General features: G+C 43.9%; 1 protein-coding gene across 1 annotated transcript in view; it reads right to left on the bottom strand.

The window, feature by feature from the left end:
• The window catches only part of UNC5A (unc-5 netrin receptor A), a 554,915-nt gene that overhangs the window by 15,454 nt on the left and 512,720 nt on the right, over positions 1 to 26,741 (bottom strand). Inside the window, 4 exon segments of the mRNA XM_044277435.1 lie at positions 12,290 to 12,465; positions 21,338 to 21,502; positions 23,672 to 23,821; positions 25,887 to 26,120. Of these exon segments, the coding sequence (XP_044133370.1) occupies positions 12,290 to 12,465; positions 21,338 to 21,502; positions 23,672 to 23,821; positions 25,887 to 26,120 (725 nt within the window).

The following is a 26,741-nucleotide window of genomic DNA, read 5'->3' as shown; positions in this document are numbered from 1 at the left end:
CCTGCTATGGACTGCTGGAGGCAGAACTGCCAACAAGTGATTTTTGGCTATATGGGCTTTCCATTGTGTGTGAACTAACACCAAGACTGCAAAGTGACGTGTTTTTTTTGCCTTGTGTGTGAATTAACACGGAAGTTTGATTTAAGAACTGGTAATTTGCCTCTTTACTGCGTCCACACACCCTGTCTACCAGAGTGAATCCCCACAATTGGTGGAGGATGCCGGCAAGAGCAGTGAGGCTGGTGTGAACACCGATATTTTTGGGTTCTGCATTTTTTCCAGGCACGGTTGTATGTTGTACATTAAACCAGCTGTATTACAACCAGTGCCCCATGACAAAATGGAGGCTGTTGTGAAGGCCCTCACGGAGGCTAATCTGCAGCAGCAAGAGACAAACCTGCACCAACGTGAGGCTAATAAGCAGGAGACCAACCAGTAGCTGCTACAACTGCAGGATCTTTAACCCGGGTGATCGGGTTTTAGATCTGGTGCCGACTATTAACAGTAAGTGTGGCGGAACCCGCCTCGCCACTGGGCATTGGAGAGGACTGGCTACCCGCCTCCTACCTGCTGACTATGGCCCCTGGTAAATTTGTACGTTTGAATGCAATTTGGGCATGTGGTGTTTTGTGTTGCTGCTGCTGGCCCTTTGGGGACCATCCGTGGACATGTGATTTTGGGAACAATAACCTTTGAGACTGTGTAGCAGATTGCATTCAGGCTGTCTTGAATATTGTGTATGTTGTTATGGGTTCGGTTGGATTGTATTGCGATGTATTGTGGTCTGTGTGTATCTTGCTCTTGCTGTGATGTTAAAGGCATTGCTGTTCTGTGCCTCTTCTCCTCCCCCTTTTCCTGTCCCATTGTTTCCTCAGCAAGGTGTTGTCTCAGGGACACTGGGAAACCAGTTTAAACCAGCTGCTCTGTCCCTCCTCCATCTCCCATCAGCCCTTGCTATTGTCACCCTTCCTTGTACCATAGAACTCCATGTGCCCTATTGTATGCAAATGAGGCTGTTGGGGGGGTTTAAAGTAGGTGTGCTATGTCTAAATAAAGTCAGTTCCTGTTTTTACCCTCAAGGTGAAGTGTCGTCTCATTCTTGGGGGAGGATTTATTGCATGCTGTCCCAGTTTGACTGCTAGGAGTGTAAACCTATTCGTATGGTTTCCTATTCAACTGTCTACAGCATTCATATGCTTGAAGAGGATTTATATGCTGCTTCGGTTCGGTGATTGTGGTGTCTGCCAGAGTGCTTGGAAACCTCAGGAAAACGCTAGGAGCATCCGTCAACGGAGGTACTCAGTCGGGGTGCCAGGTGATCCGTTACAGTAAGTTCCTGGCCAGGTGGCAGGGTCCCTACGAGGTGCTTGAAAAAATTGGAGAGGTAAATTGCAAGAAGCCAGGGAGGCGAAAACCGGAGCAGGTGTACCATGTGAATCTACTAAAACCGTGGAAAGATAGGGAAACCTGTACTGAAGACAGCGCGGCCAGGTTTTCTAGGGGAAGCGGTTTCGGCCCCTCTGTCTGAAGCAAGGGAAGCGGCTGCCACTGTAAGAATTGCTGACAGCCTCTCCTCTAAGCAGGCTCAGGAGGCCAGGTAGTTTATTTGCCGGAACACGGATGTGTTTTCGGATCTCCCTGGACGCACTTCCACAATTCGGCATGACATTGTCACTGAGCCTCAGGTGACAGTCTGGCTAAAATCATACCGGGTACCCGAGGCTCGGTGATAAGCATTCTCAGAGGAACTGCAGATGATGCTGAGGCTAGACGTCATTGAGGAGTCTAAAAGTGAGTGGGCTAGTCCTATAGTGCTAATACCCAAGCCGGACAGGACACTCCGTTTCTGCAGCGATTTTCGTAAACTGAGCGAAATTTCAAAATTTGATGCTTATCCCATGCCCCGGGTGCATGAGCTTATCGAGAGGTTAGGAAAAGCCTGGTATTTTTCTGTTTTGGACCTCACGAAAGGGTACTGGCAGGTGCCCTTAACGGAGGCTGCCAAAAAGAAAACTGGCATCATCACACCTGAAGGGTTGTATGAGTACAAGGTACTACCCTTTGGTCTGCATGGTGCCCCAGACACTTTTCAACAGCTTATGGACATTGTGCTGCGTCCACATCGTCGGTACGCTTCGGCTTACCTGGACGATATTGTCCTCCAATATTGTCACTTCCCCAAAGTGCAGGCTGTAGTGGACTCCCTTCGGCAGACAGGACTAACTGCTAACCCAAAAAAATGTGCGATAGGGTTAGAGGAGACTAAATGCCTGGGGTATGTCATTGGGCGCGGAGTGATCAAACCCCAAGTAAACAAAATTGAAGCGATAAGAAATTGGCCCCGACCTGTCACCACTAAACATGTAAAATCATTCCTAGGTATAATAGGCTATTGCATGAGATTTATTCCCTACTTTGCTACTGTAGGTGCGCCATTGACAGGGTTATTGAAGGGACGCAAGTCAGTGATGGTTCACTAGAATGACCAGGGGGAAGAGGCTTTCTCCGTGGGAATTCATAGTGCAGACAGACGCCTCCGGTACTGTACTGTCTCAGGAAGTCAACAGGGAGGAGCATCCTGTTGTCTTCCTAAGCCGCAAGCTCACCCCAGCAGACACCAGGTACAGTATAGTGGAGAGAGAGAGAGAGTGCCTGGCTATCAAGTGGGCACTTGAGTCTCTCCGATATTATTTGTTGGGGAGAACATTCCGCCTAGTGACTGACCACTCCCCTCTCAAGTGGATGAGCCAGGCCAAATAGAGAAATGCCCGGGTCACCAGGTGGTTCTCCGTAGAACACAGTTCAGGCCAGTTGCAGTATACTGTATGGCATGTGTTCACTCTCTCAGGGTTGAACAAAGGGGGGAGGTATGCAAGATTGTACAAGGAATCATCGTGGATGATAAGTATGTGTCACCAAGGTTCCTGGCCTCAGTGGAGTAAAAGACAGATATTATGTGTCAGCAGCAGTTGTTGTTTGACACCTTAATACAACAGCTCTTACTGGGAGTAGTAAAAGTGCTGGATGGGTGACTACTCCCTATGTTCCAGGCCAGGTTTTTCCAGGCCTAAAAACCAGTCAGCACTGCCAGGTGAGGATGATTACATCAGTCTGACAGTGGAGCTCAGGAGGTGTGTGTGCTGTGATCTGAGGCTTGTGCCGTACTGGAGGGCTGAGACCCATCTGTAAGGGAAACGGGCCCCTTTAAAGCCTGCTATGGACTGCAAGAGGCACAACTGCCAACAAGGTGATGTTTGGGTATGTGGACTTTCCATTGTGTGTAAACTAACACCAAGCCTGCAAAGTGCCTTTTTTTTTTTTTGCTTTATGTGTGAATAAACACGCAAGTTTGGTTTAAGAACTGGTAATTTGCCTCTGTACTGCGACCGCACACTCAGTCTACCAGAGTGAATCCCTACACAGTGTATAACAAAGATTTTCAGAAAAACAATTACAGTACAAGTGTCATACCGTGAAGAGTCCCTAGTTTTAGGTCCACTGATACATCTCCTAAAAGATGAGTCTAGTATTCTTTGATCTCATTCTAATTCAAGTTCACAAGTACTGACAACTGTGTTAGTGATTAGGGATTAGCGAACATCTGGAAGTTCGGGTTCAGCTGAACTTCGGCTCAAAGTTAAGGTTCGGGACCTGAACTTGACCCCGAACCCCATTGAATCAATGGGGACCCGAACTTTGGGGCACTAAAATGCCTGTAAAATAGTCTTAGTAAGGGCTAGAGGGCTTTATAAGGAAGCAAAATGGGGGTAAGAGCATAACAATTGCCCTGCAAACAAATGTGGATAGGGAAATTACATAAAATAACATAAAATAGAAAAAAAAAATATAATAATTTTGAACTAGGAGGTGGAGGTCAAAGTGAAGTAGGAGGTTGAGGAGGCGGTGGACATGGTGGTGTAGGTAGAAGCGGTAGTGGAGGAGGAGGTAGCCAACACTGTTTTTAATTTTTTTTCCTTTCTTTTTCCTTTATTTTATTTTAATTTTTTAAAAATAAATTTGGGAAGACCCCAAAACATTGGAAAATAGAAAAGAAAATGCAAAAAGAAACTGTGCTGGAGTATAACAATGTCTGGCTGCGGCCGGTATACTTGTCTATTCAGCACAAGGTACGGACAAGTCCTGTGGGATCCATGTCTGGTTCATTTTAATGAACGTTAGCTTGTCCACATTGGCTGTGGACAGGCGGGTGTACTTGTCTGTGATTACCCCCCTGCCGTGCTAAACACATGTTCGGATAATACACTGGCCGCAGGGCAGGCCAGCACCTCCAATGGGTAAAGGGCAAGCTCAGGTCATGTGCCCAATTTGGAGACCCAGAAGTTGAATGGGGCAGACCCATCAGTCAGTAATTGTTAGCGTGTGCACCATGTTGCTGAAATGCTGGCTCCTGCTAAGATGTTCCGTATAAACTGGTAGTGCTGGTTGTTGTGGCATACTGACAAAGCTTTTCCACATTTCTGCCATGCTAACCCCCCCCCTTCTGAGGTGCTGGCGGTGCCCCAACTGCATTGGCGACTTCTTCCTCCTCCTCTGCCTTCTCCTTGTGCTTCCACTGAGGCTGTCAGGTGGAAATGCCATCAGTAGCATGTCTACCAGTGTGCTCTTGTAATCGCGCATTTTCCGATCGCGCTCCAGTGATGGAATTAAGGATGGCACGTCGTACTTGTAGCGGGGATCCAGCAGAGTGGCCACCCAGTAATCAGCACTGGTTAGAATGTGGGAAACTCGGTGGTCATTGCGCTGGCACTGCTGGATGTAGTCGCTCATGTGTGCCAGGCTGCCCAGAGGCAACGGCAAGCTGTCCTCTGTGGGAGATGTATTGTCTGTGTCCTTTGTATCCCCCATCCACGCTCCAGTGATGCCCATGACCTGCTTTGGGTACCCCCCTGCTATGAACATGGTTCCTCCTCCTCATCCTCCAGAACTGTACACTGGCTGGACAGTTGTGTGCCTGGCCTCTGTTGGTGCAGGAACCCACCCTCCGAGCCACTTGTAAATGACTGCCCTGATAACCGTGGAAATAATCCCTTTTCCTCCTCCTCTTCCTCCTGTGCGACATCCATCATCTCCCGAAGTGTTTTTTCAAGGAGACATAGAAGTGGGATAGTTATGCTGAGGACGTCGTCATCGGCACTAGCTATGTTGGTGGTGTACTCGAAACAGCACAAGATGGCACACATGTCCCGCATGGAGGCCCACTCATTGGTGGTGAAGTGGTGCTGTTCCCCAGAGCGACTCACCTGTGCGTGCTTCAACGGAAATTCCTCTATCTCTGCCTACTGCTCGCACAGCCTCTCCAGCATCTACAAGGTGGAGTTCCACCTTGTGGTTACGTCGCATATGAAGCGGTGAGCGGTAAGGCTGAAGTTACGTTGCAGTGCAGACAGCCAAGAGAACTCCAAAACAAGGGTGAGAACGCCAAAAGTGCGCACTTTCTGCAGAAGCTCTGACATATCGGGGTAATTTTTCAGGAACCTCTGCACCACCAAATTAAGCACATGTGCCAGGTAAGGGATGTGCGTCAAACCGGCTAGGCCCAGAGCTGCTACTAGATTTGGCCCGTTATTGCACACCACCATGCCGGGCTTGAGGCTCAGTGCCACCAACCACTCATCGGTCTGTTGTTCCATGCCAGTCCACAGCTCCTGCATGATGTGAGTTTTTTCCCCAAACATAGGAGTTTCAAAACAGCCTGCTGTCGTTTCCCCCTGGCTGTGCTGAAGTTGGTGGTGAAGGTGTTACGCTGACCTGATGAGGTGGTAGTGGAGGAAGCGGAGTTGGAGGAGGAGGCAACAGGAGGCAAAGAGAAACATCCTACAATCCTCGGTGGTGGAAGGACATGCGCCAAACTGCTACCGTGGGATGCTAAAGTTTGGGCAACCTTGTTAATCGTCATGATTTCCTGTATAAATCGTTGGTTGTTACGATAAAAATGTCAGTTAAATATATCATATAGGAGACACACACAGTGATATTTGAGAAGTGAAATAAAAGTTTATTGGATTTACAGAAAATGTGCTATAATTGTTTAAACAAAATTAGGCAGGTGTATACATTTGGGCACTGTTGTCATTTTATTGATTCCAAAACTTATAGAACTAATTATTGGAACTCAAATTGGCTTAGTAAGCACAGTGACCCCTGACCTACATACACAGGTGAATCCAATTATGAGAAATAGTTTTTAAGGGGGTCAATTGTAAGTTTCCCTCCTCTTTTCATTTTCTCTGAAGAGTAGCAACATGGGGGTCTCAAAACAACTCTCAAATGACCTGAAGACAAAGATTGTTCACCATCATGGTTTAGGGGAAGGATACAGAAAGCTGTCTCAGAGATTTCAGCTGTCTGTTTCCACAGTTAGGAACATATTGAGGAAATGGAAGTTCACGTTAAGGCTCGAAGTGGCAGACCAAGAAAAATCTCGGATAGACAGAAGCGACGAATGGTGAGAATAGTCAGAGTCAACCAACAGACCAGCAACAAAGACCTACAACGTCATCTAGCTGCAGATGGAGTCACTGTGCATCGTTCAACCATTCGGCGACTTTACACAAGGAGATGCTGTATGCGAGAGTGATGCGGAGGAAGACTTTTCTCCACCCACAGCACAAAAAGTGCCGCTTGAGGTGGGCTAAAGCACATTTGGACAAGCCAGCTTCATTTTGAAATAAGGTGCTGTGGACTGATGAAACTAAAATTTAGTTATTTGTCGATAACATGGGGCGTTATGCATGGAGGAAAAAGAGCACAGCATTCCAAGAAAATCACCTGCTACCTACAGTAAAATATGGTGGTGGTTCCATCATGCTGTGGGGCTGTGTGGCCAGTGCAGGGACTGGGAATCCTGTCAAAGTTGAGGGACGCATGGATTCCACTCAGTATCAACAGATTCTGGAGACCATTGTCCAGGAATCAGTGACAAAGCTGAAGCTGCGCAGGGGCTGGATCTTTCAACAAGACAACAACCCTAAACACTGCTCAAAATCCACTAAGGCATTTATGCAGAGGAACAAGTACAATGTTCTGGAATGGCCATCTCAGTCCCCAGACCTGAATATAATTGAAAATCTGTGGTGTGACTTAAAGAGAGCTGTCCATGCTCGGAAGCCATCAAACCTGAATGAACTAAAGATGTTTTGTAAAGAGGAATGGTCCAAAATACCTTCAACCAGAATCCAGACTCTCATTGGAACCTACAGAAAGCGTTTAGAGGCTGTAATTTCTGCAAAAGGAGGATCTACTAAATATTGATTTCATTTCTTTTTTGTGATGCCCAAATTTATGCACCTGCCTAATTTTGTTTAAACAATTATAGCACACTTTCTGTAAATCCAATAAACTTCATTTCACTTCTCAAATATTACTGTCTCATATATGATATATTTAACTGACATTTTTTATCGCAACAACCAACGATTTATACAGTAAAATCATGACGATTAACAAGGTTGCCCAAACTTTTGCATCCCACTGTATTTGCCTCAGGCCCAGTGTGCAGTTAGGGAGATATAACGTCCTTGCCTGTGCTTACTAGTCCACGTATCGGTGGTTATGTGGACCTTGCCACAGATGGCGTTGTGCCACCTAATTTTGTGCCACCTAATTTTGGCTGCCACTTGGTTGTGCGGGGCAGGGATGGCTTGCCTGGAAAAGTAGTGGCGGCTGGAAACCATGTACTGTGGGACAGTCACCGCCATAAGTTTTTTAAAAGTCTCCACCATACGAATGACAGAATTTCAAAGGTCAGGAATTTTGAAATGCTGGCATTCAGGGCCAGGGATCGTGGGTGGGCAGGGGGGTACTTCCTATTTCTCTCCAGTGTTTGGGGGATGGACAGCTGAACGCTTCCATGTTACAGTGTGGAGATGCTTGGTGAAGGTGACAGAGGTGGTAGCATTGCTGCCACATCCTCTGTTTGTGGGGTGGCAGGTGCCATTGTCACTCCAGAGGAGGGGGGGGAAAGGAAGAGGCCAAGACTGCAGCAGAAATGGAGCCTGAGATTTTTTGTGGTTTTTGAGGTGTTTACTCTACTGCAGCTCGTGCTTTGCATTTAGATGCTTGGTCATGCAGGTGGTGCTCAGGTTTAGAACATTTATGCCTCGCTTCAGGCTCTGATTGCACAGCGTGCAAACCACTCGCATCTTGTCATCAGCAGATTGTCTTAAGAACTGCCAAGCCAGGGAACTCCTTGGAGCTGGCTTTGGTGTGCTCAGTTCCTGGGTGCGGTGGCCAGTAGCAGGCGCACTGGCTAGGGGACGACCACTCTGCTTTTGCACCCTGCTCTCTCTTTTGCTGTGCGGCTGGCACTGTGTGACCACCACCTCTTCCTCTGTACTGCATTCGTCATTCACATGACCTTGATTCCATGTGGGGTCTAGGACTTCATCATCCTCCACATCATCTTCCACCCACTCTTCACCCCTGTCCTCCTTACTGGTCTGCACACTGCAGAAAGCCTCAGCAGTTGACACCTATGTTTCGTCTTCATCAAAGACGTGCTGTGGTGGTCCTCCCATGTCCACCGGGGATGAGGTAAAAGACAGATGCCCATGGGCTGCAGATGCCAACTCTGCACTTTTAGCGGTGGACCGGGTGGGAGATAATGTGAAAGAACTGGAGGCACTATCAGCAACCCAATCTACTAACGCCTCTTTTTGTTCTGGCCTCACCACCGGTATTCAGGCCTACAAAATAACTCTGAACGTTCTGTCTCCTACATGCACCTGAGGAAAATGTTTCATTTGGGCGTGTAGCTGGCACAGATCAATCAAGTCCTCTCCCTGCAACAGGCGCTCCACCAACACCAGCAGCATCATGATCAGAGCCACATTCCCTTATTTGATGCTCTTCTCATTCTTTGAGGTCACTCGCGAACTAACAGGTGGATTAACTATATTAATTTGCCTGTCACGTATGCAATGCAGGTGTACCTCACACAAAAATTGGGTACATTTCACCCACTGAACTAACAGACGGATTAACTATATTTATTTCCCTGTCAGGTATGCAGTGTAGGTGTATACCCCACAACAAGAATGGAAATATGTCCTACATCAATCTTAAAATTAACTACCGTATTTTTCACCCTATAAGACGCACCAGCCCATAAGACACACCTAGGTTTTAGAGGAGGACAATAAGAAAAAAATATTTTGTATTACACCTCAGGTCAGACCACCAATCAGACCCCCAATGTTAATCAGACCTCAGCTGACAGCCCCAATCATACCCCCAATATTAATAAGACCCCAATTTAGACCTTAAATCAGATGCCCAATCAGACCTCAAAGTAAATGACCCCCAATCAGACCTCTGATAAGAGCCCCATGCCTCTCATCAGCCCCCATATCAGCCCCTATGCCTCTCATCACCCCCATATCAGCCCCCATGCCTCTCATCAGCCCCATATCAGCCCTTATATCTCTCATCAGCTCCCATAATCAGACGTTATGCCTCTCATCAGGCCCCATAATCAGCCCTTATGCCTCTCATAGCCGTTATGCCTCTCAGCCCCCATTATCAGCCATTATGCCTCTCATCAGCCATTATGCCCCCAGCCGCCTCATGTTTTATAAAATAAAAAAGCACTTACCTCTCCTGCTCCTGGACGCAGCCACTCCTCACCTACATCACTATCCTCTTTCTCCTGCTGTTGGCTGTGCTGTGATCTGACACGCACAGTGTGAGGTCACAGAGCACCCTCACGCTGTGCACAGCCTTCACAGCCAACAGCCGAGGACCAGGGAGCGGTGAGTACAGAGCCTTCACTGCTTCCTGGTCCTCCGGTACTAATAAGCGCTTCCATTATGGAAGAGGTTATTAGTATTTGCCCCATAAGACGCAGGGGCATTTTTCCTCCATATTTGGAGGGAAAAAATGCATCTTATGGGGCGAAAAATATGGTATATTAATATCCCTGTCAGGTATGCCATTGAACTAACAGACAAATTAACTATATTTATTTCCCTGTCAGATATGCAATGCAGGTGTACCCCACACAAAAATTGGGTATATGTCACCCACCAATCTAACTGACTAGCTATATTAATATCCCTGTCACGGATGCAGTGCAGGTGTACCTCACACAAAAATTGAGTATATTTCACCCACTGAACTAACAGATGGATTAACTATATCAATTTCCCTGTCACGGATGCAGTGCAGGTGTATCTCACACAAAAATTGGATATATTTCACCCACCAAACTAACAGATTAACTATTATATTTCTGTGTCACCCACAGAATTAACAGCCAGATTAATTATTTTATTTCTTTGTCAGGGGTGCAAAGCTGGTGTATAGCACCCACAAAAAATTCACTATAGGTCACCAACAGAACAAATAGGCAGCTGAGATTCCTAACACTATCCCTCACTTCAGCTGTCTGTTCCTGCACTACTCAGAGCTGATGGTCGGTGCTACACGTGATCCAGCTTGTATAGAGGCTGGGTCACATGATGGCTTCTAAGTGCCCACAGCTGTGATGGCTTCTAAGTGCCCACAGCTTAAAAGCTTGTTGATTGGCTGCCCTGCAGCCTTTCAACAAGCTTTATTAAATGCCCGAATCCAAACTTTTCCGGCAAAGTTCCAGTTCGGGCCCGGGTACCCAAAATCGTAAAGTTCGGTATGGACCTGACTTTACAGTTCGGGTTCGCTCAACACTATTAGTGATATAATTGAAAATGTGTTATCGTGGTATGCTTGATACTTTACTGGACAATACTTTTTTCCCATAAGAATATAGATAGATTACATTCTGATATCCATGAAAATATATTATGGTGGTAGAGCTCTTTAGTCACATTGGTCCATAAAAACTGGGTTTCAGTATACCTCCATGCTCCCTGCTTCGGAGTTCCACCGCCCTCATCTCAATACACAGTCTATCTTTAGCAATGCAGATCTCCAAGCCATAACATAACATAATAATCTAAATGATTGCTATGCATGATCAAATTCTTTATTTTTTATCTTTATAAAAGATCAATCACAGCATGCTTATTTAGAAGCAATCACAGAGAATGAAGTTCTCAAGAAATCCTGATTAGCAATATTTGGCTCACTATATTATGTTATGGCTTGGGGAGCTCCATTGCTGATCGTAGACTGCACACTGGTCTAGCCACCACTTCTTCTCTGTAGCTCCCTCCAGACCATACACAGTAATCTGAGTAATGGCCAGAACAAAGCCCAAGGTCTTTGAAATAGTACCAGGCATATTAAAACCCAAATTTAGTCATTTAGTTATCAAAATACAAATGTTAGTGTCCCATAATAATAGCAGATATTGTGTCCCTAAAATGTAACACACTACTACTATATACTCACCATATTAATAATATAGAGTACTATGTAATCTTCCAATCAGCATGGGTCATCCCATTGCCTTGCCATTTTTGAATCTGCCATTTTTCCTGCTGGTCTTCCTGACAGTGATACTCCTAGTAAAACATCTGCATAGAGGCAGTTCAAGTGACGGTCCCCTGGTGAGAGTGGCCTGGCACTAAACTCTGCTTTGCGGGTTTGCCAGCAGCCACCACTAGCAGGAATTTACTGCATACAAATTCTTCACATTTTCCACTAAGTATTTATGAATCTCAAAGTTTGCCTTAGTGGTGGCTGCAGATAGACAACATTTAAAAATGTATTTTTAAAAGAAAGCAGCCATTTGGGGCTCTGACCCCTTGTCACTAAAGTCTATGCCTATTTCTAAATTTTCTGTAATTATATACTCTGACTACAAAAAAAAAAAAAAGACATATTTGTTAGGGTACATCCACACGACCATAAGTGTTTTGCGGTTTGCAAATTTCGGATCCGCAAAATATGGGCACTGGCCGCGTGTGTTCTGCAGTTCGCGGATTGCACATGCCCAGCCATATGATGGAAATATATATTCTTGTCCGGACAAGAATAGGACATGCTCTATCTTTTTTTAATGACCACAGAACGGAGCGATGGATGCGGACAGCACACGGTGGCACACGTGCTGTCCACATCTTTTGCGGCCCCACTGAATGGACCCTTTTGCGGTCGTATGAATGGACCCTTATACAGTAGTGAGGTCGCTGAGAAAGTACCTCCTGTACTTTGGCTAACATATTAGTGAATTTCATTTTAGGTAAATATCTACTATGTTTTTACTAGAATGTAGACCGCTGCAAAGATCAGTCTATATGTAGCTGACAGACGGTAGCTGCCATGCTCTACATTCAGATTGCTTGCAGGGAGAGCAATTGCACACATTGTACCATATAATTTATCCTACCTGTCCAAATTTAGCTTCTGAGCCAGCACTCTCCATTCTGCACCATGGGAGGATGGCTCATCTAAGCTTGTTATGATCTTCTGTCTCATTAGGAAGGGGATCTTGAAGGCGCTGGGACCCACCAAAGCTGCTGCTTCTTTTTCTGCTTCATCTAACAATATTTCTGGTCGATTTTCCTGAAATAAACATATTTTTATCAAATAATTAATAGCCATAATAATGTAATAGTCATAACAGAAAATAGTCAAAGCTGGAGGGCAGATTGCACGGCACTTGCACTGGTGTAGTCAAATAGAGATCTGTAGTCCAGGATTAAGGTGTCTGGAGGTCTTGCCTTTTCCCTCCCTCTACTGTCCGTTTTCCTTCTTACTGTTTGTATCTTGATCCTGGCTAGCTACTCTGTTGGGATGGTCAGGAGAAGCAAAGGAGAGAGTCTGCAGCAAGGCTCTTTCCTCTGCTCCCCTGGACTCCCTCTACACTGCTGGGACCTGATTACTTTGCAGCAGAGGTTTGTATCTGTAATGTATATGTGCAGTACCCCATTAATGCTTATCATGCATTTTAATGTCATTTTATGCTCTGTATACCCAGCATGGTAATGTCTAGAATGATAGTGATAGATTGAATCCCCTACAGGAAGCTTGGGTGTGGATCCTAGATCCATCTACTGTTGAGCCTAGAGGGTTCCAGCAAGTAGAGAAAGAGTGAGGAAGCAACTCCATGTACTCCATTCCTCACAAGACTGGACTAAAGCTACAAAGATTCACAATCTCTGGATTATCTACAGAAAGGAAGAAAGAGATAAAGAGACAGGAAGGTTCATAAATCTGAATGGCCGAGCAGGGGGAGGCCGGCACCTATGAGCGCTTCCATCAATACAGGGGAGACGACAGTTCCTTCATTCACTGACCACAGCTAACCTCCCTGCGCTCCTTCTCTCCTCCAGGCCTGGCCCAGTGGTGATGTCACTGCTGTGCCAGGCTGCAGAAGAGAAGGAAAACCCAGTCAGTGTAGACCCCAATGTTTGAAATGTGAGCAGCTGAATGAGAGTGGGACTGCAGTATGACTGACAGCGACTGTTACGTCACAGACTTGTTTTATGTCATCAGCGCACACTGCGGCAATGTGGATCCTCACACGTATACATATATATGGCTGCATGCGCTTTTTACCATGCAATGTGTAGTATTCTTCCTCACACAGCATAACGTCCTATTTGGCATTTTCATTCTTCATTTTCTTTTTTATGACTATAAACGTACTTACTTTTTCCTACTTATTTCTATTATATGTGCATCCCTTTACCATGATTTCCTGCATGAATTCAGTATGTACAGAGCTACGTATATTATAAGGCATTTGATTTTTGTGATAGAAATAACATCTATAATCATACAGTAATTCAAAGTGTATGTAAAACGTTACCATGGATACCAATCTAAGAGAATGACCCAGTACACTGACATCTACGCCTGATAGAGGGGATTCATTTTCATGCAGTTTCTGCTATTAACTCTTATGTCATGTCATGTGTAAACAATTAAACATTTTATGTACTTCGTATGTATGGCTGCGTCGCTCTTTACTTTCTTTAACCCCTTCTCACCACAGTCCTTTTCTTTTTACTTTTCCATTCACATAGCCATATCAGGCTTTTGTTTTTTGCAGGCCAAGTTGTACTTTCTAATGACAACATTTAATATTCCATACATTGCATTGGAAAACTGGAGAAAAAAATGATTAATCGGGTGGAACTGGAAATAAATGTAATTGTGTTCACTGTGCAGCAAAATTGAGACATTACCTTTATTCCTCAGGTCACAACGATTACAGGAATACCAAATTTATATACTTTTCCATATGTTTTAATATTTTTATTTTTTTATAAAAGAAAAAACTTGGAAATAATTTCTTTGCACTGCCATATTCTGGCACCCATATATATTTTTTTATATTTATAATTTGTTTGGTTAGACAAGCTGAAATTTTTATTGATACCACTTTGGGGTATTTATGACTTTTTGATCACTTTTTATTCATTTTTTGGGGGAGGCAGAGCACCCAAAAAAAAAAAATCGACATTTAGATTTTTTTTTCCTGTTACGGCATTACTGTATGGAATATTTTTTTTTTTTTATAGTTCAGGCATTCTTGACATGGTAATATGAATAATGTTATTTCCCCAGCATTAAACATCATATTCACTGTGTAGATTAGAAACAATGAACATGCTGTTATGACATTGACTTATTTAGTAAGGTTTTACCTGGTCAAAGTTTATAGTAATGTGCACATTTATCTACTGAGCTGAGCGCTGGTGGACACGCATGCACAGTCACTCTGCCAGAGCTCTGCATAATGATTTTCTGTTCACTACAGAGCAGCCAAGAGAAATCGCTTTCTGCTCTGCTTGTCAGAGAAGGACCAGAGCAGAGCATGGCAGTACAGCTTGTTATAAGGCTATACACCATAATGAGAAAACTCTGCTTCATTTTGGATTAATAAAGGAAGATGTTTTTGTCCATTAGCAATGGTGCTGGAAATTTTTCCTATTTTTGTATGATACATCTGAGAAGACTCTTGCAGGTGAGGTGCAATGGCCCATGCCCAGCAGCACAGATTAGTATCTGCGCCATTGAGACACATGTTTGTTCCTAGTGCGTGCACTCTCTCTGGCTCTTAAAACCCAGTGTACATGCACACTAGTCTCCTGGTCAGCTAAAGAAATTTAAGGCATTTTTCCCAGGGGAGCGTTTTTGACCCTTAGGCTTTCTAGCTTGCTGTTCTGTTTGTCTGCCTATGTACCAAGCTCTGTCTGTTTACTTACTCTAACCAACCACGCTGGAACTATTTCAAGAGGAGCAGTCTGGTGGTTCCCCTGCAGAGAAGTCCAGAACCCTGTATAAGGGTTAAAGAGTGAAAACCAAGGGACTACCAGGATAACACTCTTAGGACTATCCCTAAGTCAAATTGGTTGGTTGGCAAAGTGGTTCCACACCCACTGCCAGTAACAACATGCAGGCATAAAATAATGAAAGTAGTATTTTCTTATGCTAGAAACACTGTAAATTACTTTAGAACAGCTATTAACAACTTTTCAGGACTTTTGATATAATGATTAATGAATTAAAGAGGACCTTTCACTAGTTTAACTAACTATATCAGTGGGCATAGCTGCACCCAGGGGTCCCCCTGCACTTACTAGTATGTCTGGGCGCCGCTCCGTTCGCCCGGTATAGGCTCCGGTGTCTGCAGCTCCCTCTGTTGTACTGGACAGAGTTTTTGTATTTTGTATTTTCTCCTGAACACACCAAAACCCCACTGCAGTTTGGGCACATGGCAGGGATCAGAAGGGAAAGAGCCCCATATAATTTTTGGAGGGCAGAATTTGCTGGAATGGTTTTTGGGGTGCCATGTCACATTTAAAGAGAGCCTGAGGTACCCTTAATAGAAACCTCCAAAAAGTGGCACAATTTTGGAAACTACACCCCTCAAGGAATTTATTGATTGTTTGACCCCACAGGCATTTCATAGAATTTAGAAACATTTTAAAAGCTTTTGGTGTTTTTTATTTATTTATGTTACTTTAACATTTTAGGGTCTGATCCCTCTTTCAATTCAGCTTAATACATACTGTATTGTACTTCATTGACTGTCATTGTATTACACTGACAGATCACCTCTGAGACCTAGCCTGGGGCCTCCGTTGCTGCAGGCCCCCAATTTGCAAGGTATGGGGCTGTCATGACAACCATCAGGGCGCTGCCATTTGACTGAGGCTAGGGACAGCAGACACCAGTCCATCACTGTGTGTGAATATCTACCCTGGGCCCTGACTGCTGCACTGTACCATAGTGACAGCCAGCTAACACACAGTAAGGAAAGTCAACTGCTTACCACATCTTCAAAATAAAAGTTCATGGGGGCTGGGGACCGAGACTGTGGATTGGGGAGGGTTGGGAGTTTGGGAGCAGCAGCAGTCACAGTTAATTGGGAGGTTATGGCACACTGCATAGTAAGCAGCAGCAGGCAGCCAGGCACAGTTCATGCGGGGTATGGTACACTATATTATGCACTGCAGCAGACACATTTCATGGGTGGTATGCCACACTATATAATACGTAGCAGCAGCCACAGTTCATGGCAGTATGTACACTATATAATACACAGCAGCAGGCAAAGTTCAGGGGGGTATGACATACTATATAATATAGAGATAGACATAACTGCATACTATATAATAGTACTACATACTATAGTGCTGCATACTATATAATATATAATATATAGTACTACATACTATATAATATTCAGTAGCAGGCACAGTTCATGGGGGTTATGGTACACTTGTGAGAGGGTGAGGATATACCCTTAAGTGGACCTTCATGTGAGCTGGGATTATTTCCAGGGTGCTCCTATGAAACACACAGGCTGCATCAGTTCAGTGTTATGAACTTATAGACTGTTATTGCCAGTAGTACTAACTCCAGCCACCAGATGCCGCTGTGTCCCTTGTGAGCTGGGCTGGACTGGGTTCTAAGGCTGCAGGGGAGAGAAAAGGGTGTTCAGTGAAGGAAACAGAAAAGACAAGGACCTGTGGTGCAGGACACCTGGGACGACTTCAGGAAGGAAGGGTTCCGCCGGTGCCGTGAGCCATAGCAGATCCTAATCTGGTGAGTCGTGAACAGCGTTCACACTAAAGGTTGAGGATCAACTTGTTTCTATGTAGGCCTACACCGGTGAATCAGCGGCACAGTATCGACTTATAGGCTCTGCTGTGTGCGGCACCAGTTAGTTTTGTCTGGCCGGACAGGAACAGTCACTTTGTGTCTGGAGTATAAGATACTCTGTGTATCTCTGTATTGCTGTGTGGTTTTTTGGTCTATAGAGGTCTCGGCAGGTCTGAGTCTGATACTCTGCTGGGTGATAAGTTTGTGAACCCCGTGCTGTGCCACTGGAGGATGGCTCTGCAGACACTACAGCGGATCAATAGCACTAAGAGGAGATAATATAGTTCTGGCAGTCGTACACCCGGTCTTGCCTATAGTTGACTTGGGAAACACCTTTCCCTACATATTCCAGCGAGTGGCGCAGCACCAGGGTGAGTGCTCACAGAAGTGTAAATACATATATTGCCATACTGTTGTTTCCGTGGTGTTTCCTAGGTTTGATTTTTTTAGAAATAAAAGTACAAAGTTTCCTTATCAACCCGTGTGGACTTGCTGTATACTAGGGAGTACTCTCTGTCCGCGACTTACACACTACATAATACAAAGCAGCAGGAACAGTTCATGGGAGTATGACATACTATATATTATTTAGCAGCAGGCACAGTTCATGGGGCTATGGCAGACTATATGATATGAAGCAGCAGGCAGAGTTTATGAGATGGGGTAGGGGCCAAGTGTGGGTAGTGGGAGGGACCAGGAAAAGGTAGTGGAAAGGACTAGGGATGGGGCATGGTTGCGCAATTCAGATTCTTACTTTAGGGCCCAATGATTTCTATGTATGCCCCAGTTTGTTCCCTTGGCTGTAGAACTTTAACGGTTCAGTGAAAGGCCAAAATAGATAAAACCTGCTCCTGCATTCTGCAAAGCTGTGTTTTTTCAATTTTTTAAAATATAACAGGATGCATATTTGACAAGCTGACTTATCTCACCTTATTTAGATGACCATTGATATTGAAACTCTGACCATCTCCTTCCACTTGCCTTGCCTAAACCCAAATTATGAATCAGACAGTATCCCAAATAGACTCTAGATAGGGCTCTCAGGAGAGTTATGAGACAAAACAGGGGGGATATTCTAAAGTAGGGTCGCCCAACCTGCAGCTCTCTAGCAGTTGTAAAACTACAACTCCCACCATGTCCTGTTGTAGGCTGATAGATGTAGGCTGTGTAGGCATGCTGGAAGTTGTAGTTTAGCAACATCTGCAGGACCGCAGGTTGGACATCTCTGTTCCAAAGGAGTTATTTATGCCTAAAAAGGTTATACATTTAGAAGTGGTGAGGGATCTGCCGAAGTCATGAAGAGGCTGGTGCCTCTTCTTAATTTCAGCGGATTCACCTCCAGTGCACAGCTTTATTAAGACCGGCGTCTAAAACCCCGGTCTTAATAAATGTGCCCCTTAGTTTATTTTTATCACCCAGTATGTACAGAGACAAGTGGATTGCTTTTAGACCTTCGCCACAGGTTCCTACAAATGTGGTCAAATAAAATGCAAGGTTTGTCCTTTTGTCAAGCCAACAAATTGTCAAAGGTCAAGTGCCAAACAACTGATTTTCAACATGATGTCTTACATTAATTGCAATACCACCAATGTACTTTGTTTGGTGACTTGCAACAGGTATTATGTTCAATATATGGGACATACAGTACTACTACCCACCTAAGAGTCCAAGGTATAGGTTTTTCTAGGGTGTAGAGCAGGTTTATAGACCAATTAGGGAAGGGGATTTCACAAAAAAAAAAATAACTAATAGAAAAAATAATTGGGGTATTTGTACTAAATACTAGATTCCTCAAAAGTTTAAATCAGAGGTTAGATTTGATTTGCTGTTAATAACTCACATATTGTGTTTTCCATCTGATATAATGCAGGGATGCTCAACCTGTGGCCCTCTAGCTGTTGCAAAACTACAACTCCCAGTATGCCCTAATAGCTGGAGGCTGTCCAAGCATAATGGAAGTTGTAGTTTTGCAACAGCAGGAGGGCCTGTAGGTTGATATAATGTGTTCTCTTGCCTAAACAGTTAACCAGAATGGTGATTCAAGATACTAGCTGTGGTTTCATCATGTGATTGATGATGTGTTTTAAATAGTGAAAGCTTTTCGAGCATAGCAGGCCATGATTAAAAACAGGTGTGTTCGAAACGAGTAGAGCAAATATGCGCGCCGTGAGATATATATATATATATATATATAAATATATATATTTTACCTTTATATCCCTGTACCCTTAATAAAGAAGTTGTGATTTTATTGGAACACTCCTTGCTGCTGGATTTGTTTATTCTTGCGTATCAAAGTGTGATTGGTCGAGGTTTGACTCCTAAACCCCAACCAATCAGCAGTACAACATTTATCCAAGCACAATAACTTGATCTTACACATGTCGTACTGCAACTCAGTCCAATTTAGGTTCTGTTGATCAGTAGGGGTTACATGGTTCGAATATATATATATATATATATATATATATATATATATATATATACTAGCAGAAGGACCCGGCTTTGTATTTCATTTAATGTTTCTGTGTTGTTAAAGGATATCAACAGTATCCTCCATAAGAGTGACCTCTACAGCATCCCGCCGCCTTAACAGTGAACTCCATAGCCCCCAACCCTTAACACTGCCCCCCCACAGTGCCCTGCCTCCTTAAAATGGGACCTCCACATCAGCCCACCCCTTAACTTTGACCTTCACAGCATCCCGCCCCTTTGACAGTCAGTTGTACAGCACCCGACTCCCTTGACAGTGACGTCCACAGGGGTCGCCCCTTTAAAAGTGACCTCTTCAACACCCCGGCCCTTCACACTGACCTCCATAGCAGACCACCCCCTTAACTGTGACCTCCACCGTTCCCAGCCCCCTTAACAGAGACCTCCACAGTGCCTGTACCTTTCACAAGGCCTGCCACAGTATCCTGCTCTCTTAACAGTAACCTCTACAGTGCCCTGCTTCCTTAACAGTGACCTACACAGCATCTGCCCTTTTAATAGTGGCCTCCACAGTCCCCTGCCCCTTAACAGTGACCGCCACAGTGCCCGTCCCTTTACCAGTGACCTCCACAACAGCCTTCCCTCTTAACAGTAACCTCAACAGCACCCCGCGCCTTAACACTGACTTCCATAGCTGACCGTCCCCTTAACTGTGACCTCCACCATTCCCTGACCCCTTAACAGAGACCTCCACAGCACCCACCCCTTTAAGAGTGAATGCCACAGTGCCCTGCTCCCTTAAAAGTGACCTTCACAGTACTCTGCTGCCTTAAAAGTGACCTCCACAGCAGCTGCCCCTTTAATAGTGACTGCCACAGTACCCTGCTTCCTTAACAGTGACCTCCACAGTACCCTGCTGCCTTAAAAGCGACCACCACAGCGGCTTCCCATTCAATAGTGACCCCCACAGTCCCTTTCCCTCTTAACAGTGATCTCCACAGTGCCTGTCCCTTTAACAGTGACCTCCACAACATCCTGCTCCCTTAACAGTGACCTCCACAGCACCTGCCCCTTTAACAGTAACCTCCACAGCGGCCAACCCTTTATTAGTGACCTCCACAGTACCCCTTCTCTTTAACAGTAATTTTCACAATAACCCACCCCCTTAACAGTGACCTTTACAGCACTCTTCCCCTTAACTGTGACCTCCAAAGCAGCCTGTCCCCTTAACTGCAACCTCCACAGCACTCTGCTCCCTTAACAGTGTCATCCACAGCACTCTGCTCCCTTAACAGTGTCATCCACAGCGCTCTGCCCCTTTAAAGGTGACCTACAGCAGTGAAGAAAAATGGCTGGGTTGTTATGAAAATCTGGGGTAAAACTGTGTGCATGTCGAAACTGAAGGACCTGTGAGCTTCTATTGGCTGATAAGGGCCACGCGACCGTGTGTATGGCAGTTGGGATATGAGGAGAAAGACCTGAAGGCTTCTATTGGCTAATGCAGGTCATGTTGATGTTGCAATATTTGCATTTTTTGGGAATATCTCAGGAACGGTAACTCCTAGAAAGCAGGGACCCAGTCTAAAACCTTCACGGACACCTGATGTACCTGTGTGCAGATCGTTCCTGTTGTTTGGTTGCGCATAAAGAACAGACAGAAACTCATTTTTACATATACAAGATATCAAGATATAAAAAATATATATAAATATATATTTTTTTTCCATAAAACCCCTTCAAAATCAACCTTGCATCCTGGGACATTGTTCCCTTGGCTGTCAGAGGGTTCCATGACCAGAAAGCATAAGTAAATCCTGCTCGTGCAGTCTTCAAAGCTGTGTTTTCATTTTCACATGATCTAAGGTATATCTGTGCATTATCTCACCTTATTTAGGTTAATATTGATGTTGAAACTTTGACCATCTCCTTCCACTTGCCATACCCAAACCCTGCAGGACAGGTCACATGTGTTGAGACTGAAGCGCTCTAGTGTGAAAGTGCAGTGAAGATTCCCATGCACTCCATTCCAGATATGATAGAATGGGATCTCCTGTATAAAGACATTCAATTGTTATGAGCAGTCATATGGATATTATTCATATTGTGCATTGACAGATCCAACCTTAATAATGGCCTCCTGACATAACATTATTTGAGTTATTTAGTGATTACCTGATTCACTCTCTAGCACAACATTTAGGACATGTCATAGAATTATGAACGGGGGGAATAACAACTCTCATTTTTTCATAACTCCTATACATCACAATGGAGCAGGACTGTAATCATGGCCTGTTTTTATTAGTAACTGGCTTATTCCAGAGTTAGTAGGGCATGTTTTTCGCAAGAAAAAAAGTCTTGGTAAAGAGTGTCTGTGGCTTATAGTCCAAAGTCAGAGGTCCTAGCAGCTCTAGAGCCCCCCACTAACCACTTCCTTAATGATCTGGTAGAGTGCCCGTATAACAATATGCCAGATCATTGATTTCTGCTTCTCAAGGCAGTCTCCTACCTCTGCTGTGATGACTGCTCTATGGACGGCTCCCTCTGCCTGTCCTGCTCGCACTCGGCTATTCCTGACATTTATCTGTTGTGCCCATTGCTCCGTCTTCCCACTGCCTTAACAGGTATTAAACATTCTATTTAGTGCTGCCGAAGCAGTCAGAGCAGATTCCTCAGTAAATTCTCTGGCATTAAAACACCGTGTGAGATGTTTGCAGTGTTGAAAGTGACAGGATGATGGACTGTAAGCTACAAGGGAAGCATGTAAATCCACAATCTCATAACAGACCCTCCTGCTGACTGCTCATAGGTGTGAGAAATGAGTATTTAAAATAGGTGAGCAGTGCTTCCATTGACACTCTCTCTCAGTAAGATTGACAGGACCAGGTATCTTTGCTGTTCCTATGCCTGGCCCTGAAGTCTCACACATGTGCCAGCACAGTGAAGATCTCAGATCAGTCATCCTCCAGAGAGAGGAAGATGTGAAGCAGTGCTCCAAGAGGCTAAGCCAGCCCCTTGGTGCTCCAAGCACCTCAATTACATAAAAATAAGCATTTCTCTGCATCAGTAATATGGATGGAAGAGCAATAAGGCTCCTTTTAGTCACCGGTATGCCTGGTTTAATAGGGCTGATCATGGTGACAGATGGTCTTTAAGGCTATGATCACATGTTCAGAAACAAGCAAGGTTGCCATAGCAAGGTTGCCATAGCAAGGTTGCTATGATCACATGCCAGAAACAAGCAAAGTTGCGCGGTAGTGTTTGATGGACGCCAACAGGTAGCTGAGAGTGTGCCGTGACATTCCGCCATGACAACTTCTTTGAGGTAAGATCATAGGTGCAATCATTAACTATGGAAAGTAAGCATTGAGATTTCTGCCCAATGCGATAGTCTTTTGGACAGCATGTATCTACCCACACATTGATGATTGGAGTGGACTGTTGGGGGGCGGTATATGTGTTTTACTATTTATATGTGGAATTAATTGATTTGTATTGTATGCTTGACAAAGGCTGAGGACAGTACCCATAATAAAGTAGATTGTTGGAGATGCTGCTGTAACACCTTCTTTTCTTCAAATGTTCAGAATTCTGTCAGGATTTAGGTCTGTGAAGGTTCTCATTTATCCAGGTCATGGTATATCTGTAAAGAATAAATCAAGGCAACTAGACGTACTGTAGATTTCTTGAAAACGTTTCACTCGTTCTTCCAATGAGCTTTCTCAATTCAGAATTGAGAAAGCTCGTTGGTAGAACGAGTGAAACGCTTTCAAGAAATCTACAGTAAGGTCCAGTTGCCTTGATTTATTCTTTACAGATATGTCAGGATTTAGGTGCAGTTTCGTTCTGCTGATATTCTGCCAGCTATGCATGTGAAAGGGGATATTTAATAGGGTTATAAATCGTTGCAGGAAAAGGAACAGACTCCAGACTATAAAATCCACAGCGTGTTCATTATTGGTGCTGATTCCACATGGAATTGAAGAAATCTGAGTTTCTGCCACACATTTCTGTGGCAGAAATCCACATAGAATTTGTGTATGACAAATCCGTGTCATGTGAACATGGCCTGGACCATAGTGAAACTGAAGTAGAGGCAATGGAGTGTAAACGCTTTAACCAGTTCTAATATTAATGTTTATTGCATATACTACCAATTGTCATTAATCATATTTATTGTGCTGAAATGTTGTATAGCATAGCAAGATGCCAAATATACCTGGTAGCTAGCCAAGAGTTTGCTCTTCCACATGGTGCTGTGCATATCGTGCACAGAAAGGCGCAGATTGTGATAACTATCCTTAAAATGTAAGATCCGTGGCTCGTCTAACATCTGCCCCCCCTGTTGTTTCTCCAGCTGTATGACCTCCTGTGGGAAAAATGCAGACAATTATAAAGAGACAAAACATGTTGTACATGATTAATGCATATGAAGAAAATGGTCGCGTAGCATCTCTGCATTAGTACAGCTACATGAACCCAATTCTTTGCTTGTGCAGGCATTTTGCATCCATCAAAAACAGTTTCATATATTAAGTGGTGCTTACATCTGTTTGTTTGTGAGCTTCCTGTGTTTGTAGAGGGTTATTGACCCTACGGTGGCGTCTAGCTACCATCCTTGAGGGTACAAATGCTTGCTTGGGCACAGCTGGCTTTCTTACACAGCTGATGAACAATCTTGAGTTGATGAGAACAAAGTTCAAGTGAGAACTCTCTAAAGAGGCCAACAATGCACATCCTGTCAGACGTCTGTAACCATTCTTCAGGAATAAGTGGTTTCTTCACAAATTTATAAACAATGAGAGATAGCAAAGTACTACTGAGATTGTATGGATTCATCATAAGGCATTACATCAAGGAGAAATGCAGTTGAGCATGAATAAAACTGGCCTCTACCTGATACTTGCCATGCACATGCAATCAGGGTTGTAACTTTAGGGAGTGCGAAGGTCTCAGCTGAAGAAGACACTTGTATTATAAATAACAGAGGGGTAGACGGCCAATGCCACTGTTCAGTCAAATTTGGGTTGAGGATTTTCAAGTTATATCTCGGAGCATAACTAATATGCTTATTTTTCCCTGTCTTATATTTAGACTAAGGATGAGTGAATCAGTTCTGTTGGTTTGGTCTCTCTCTTATCAGTCTGTGTCTGAACTGAAAAATTGAAAATAATATTAAAAAATTCTAATTCTAAAGGGAGCAGGAGGTGCAGGCAAATTACGCCACTGGGGTATCCATGTATCATCCTCGGCATTCAAAGTTTCAAGGTTAAGCTCCTTCTTCAGATTCCTAGGACAGGTGTTAGTCATCTGAAGAAAAAGCCTAACCACGAAACCCATCATCATTGGACTGTCTTCTGTAATAAAGTCTTTCTCTATTGTCAATTTTTTGGTGCTGCTACCCGGTACCCTTTGGCAGTTTTACTGCACTTACTAATATTTAGACAGTGGCTCAGGCTGGATGATACATTTGGTACATCTTTAGACACATTCTTCTAACTTTACACTACCTATTGACTGGTTTACATTGAACCAAAATGTTGTGCCAAATTGTAGTAAACTTTTGGCATACATAGCAGCCAGGTCCCTTTTCCTATGAATCCACACCCCTTTCCCCTGAGCCAGGCACCACTGGCTCAAAGTATCTAAGTGTCATAAGCATGTACGCCATTTTTCCCCTCTATCACATGATATGTTCTGCTTCTAAATATATTAAAGCATTTAAAAGTCACATTTCATGCCTGAAATCAGGGTCCCCAACTGTCCAGAAATTGCTGGACAATCTGTGAAAATTAGCGTCTGTGAAAAAAATTGCTCTGTCTATAATTTTTGGGATACTTGTCAACAAGCTGATAGGCAGGGCGCAAGGAGTCGGGCTCCCTTCAGTCTGATATTCATGTCCTATCCTGAGGATAGGTCATCAATATTAAGCCACTGCACAACCCCTTTATAGCCTATTTTAGGCTGCCCACAACAATTATTACAGAATGATAATGTGGAAACATGGCAGCATACCCAGAATACAATAAAAAAAAACACATACACATACCCATACCCATATTACAATACAGCCTATAGAATGTATTAATTGGCTAAATTATGTCTCCATAATTATTTTTTCTCTTTATCTTCTGTATAAGTTACGGTATAAATTTGGATTCAGTATGTTGGAGTCTGGACAATGTAGTTGCTAAGTTTTAGAACTCTTTTAATAAGGCCAATAGTTTGACTTTGCTTCCTAAATCCTACAATTCTCACATAATTCTCCTGAGCACTTACATAGGCCATCTCCCTCAATGAAGCAAGTAATGAATTATAGTATTACATCATGTTTTATGTGCTCCATAATCAACAGTCTCCTGTCATTACAGTCAGTGAACCACATCCGGGCTTTAATAGCTGTGGTTTATGTGTGGCTTTCTCCTCTCACTCACCTTCATGGCATCTTGTGTGTCAGGGATGCAGTAGACTCGCAAACTGTACTCCAGACTTGTGCAGGAGGTGGGGGCAAAGAGCAGCAGCTTTAGGCGCTTTGTGGCTGACATGCTGAGGGACTCTCCCACCAGAGCGAAGCGTCCCAGCTGCTCTGTGAACAGGTAACAGCTGTGGGACTCCAGGTGACAGTAAAAGTGGTGCGACGGACTCCCACCATCCAGTTGTAAGACATCCTGTTAAAAATAAGTCATAGAAACAGGATCAAAGGACCATCTATGAGGGGAAAAATCCTCTAGATGTCAAATTGCCATGAAGTTGTCACTCAGGTGTCTGAAGCCCAAAGGACTTATACAAAGTCATCTAAAGGAGTTGATGTATCAGTAATCTATTTAGCTTTTCTGGATCCAGATATAACTAAGAAATGGATGAATACATTTTTAACAACCTCATACAAAATACATTTTGTAACATTTGACAGTGTTTTACAGTGAAGTTCCAGATATTTTAAAATGAAGCTGTAAACAAACTGTTTAAGTCTGACCCCTCCAGTGCCACCATGGGAATGAAGACTTCCAGTTCGTTATCAGCAGTGATGAGCGGCAGGGGCAATATTCTAATTCGCAATATTTTGTGAATATTTGGGGGAATATTCATCATTTATTTGCGATTTCGAGAATTCGTGATCTCTTCATTATTTTCTTGATTGCGAAAATCGGCAATGGGAAAATTTGCGATAAAATTTGTGTTACGAAAATTTGCAATCAACAATACTCCTATAGGCAACTCTCCTATTGGTTGCTAGGGATGTTGCTAAGTGCTGATATTCGCAATAAATTCTGGTCTCAACGGTCACA

This window comes from Bufo gargarizans, chromosome 2, assembly GCF_014858855.1.
Source record: "Bufo gargarizans isolate SCDJY-AF-19 chromosome 2, ASM1485885v1, whole genome shotgun sequence".
NCBI lineage: Eukaryota > Metazoa > Chordata > Amphibia > Anura > Bufonidae > Bufo > Bufo gargarizans.
This window is presented reverse-complemented; position numbering and strand designations above follow the sequence as displayed.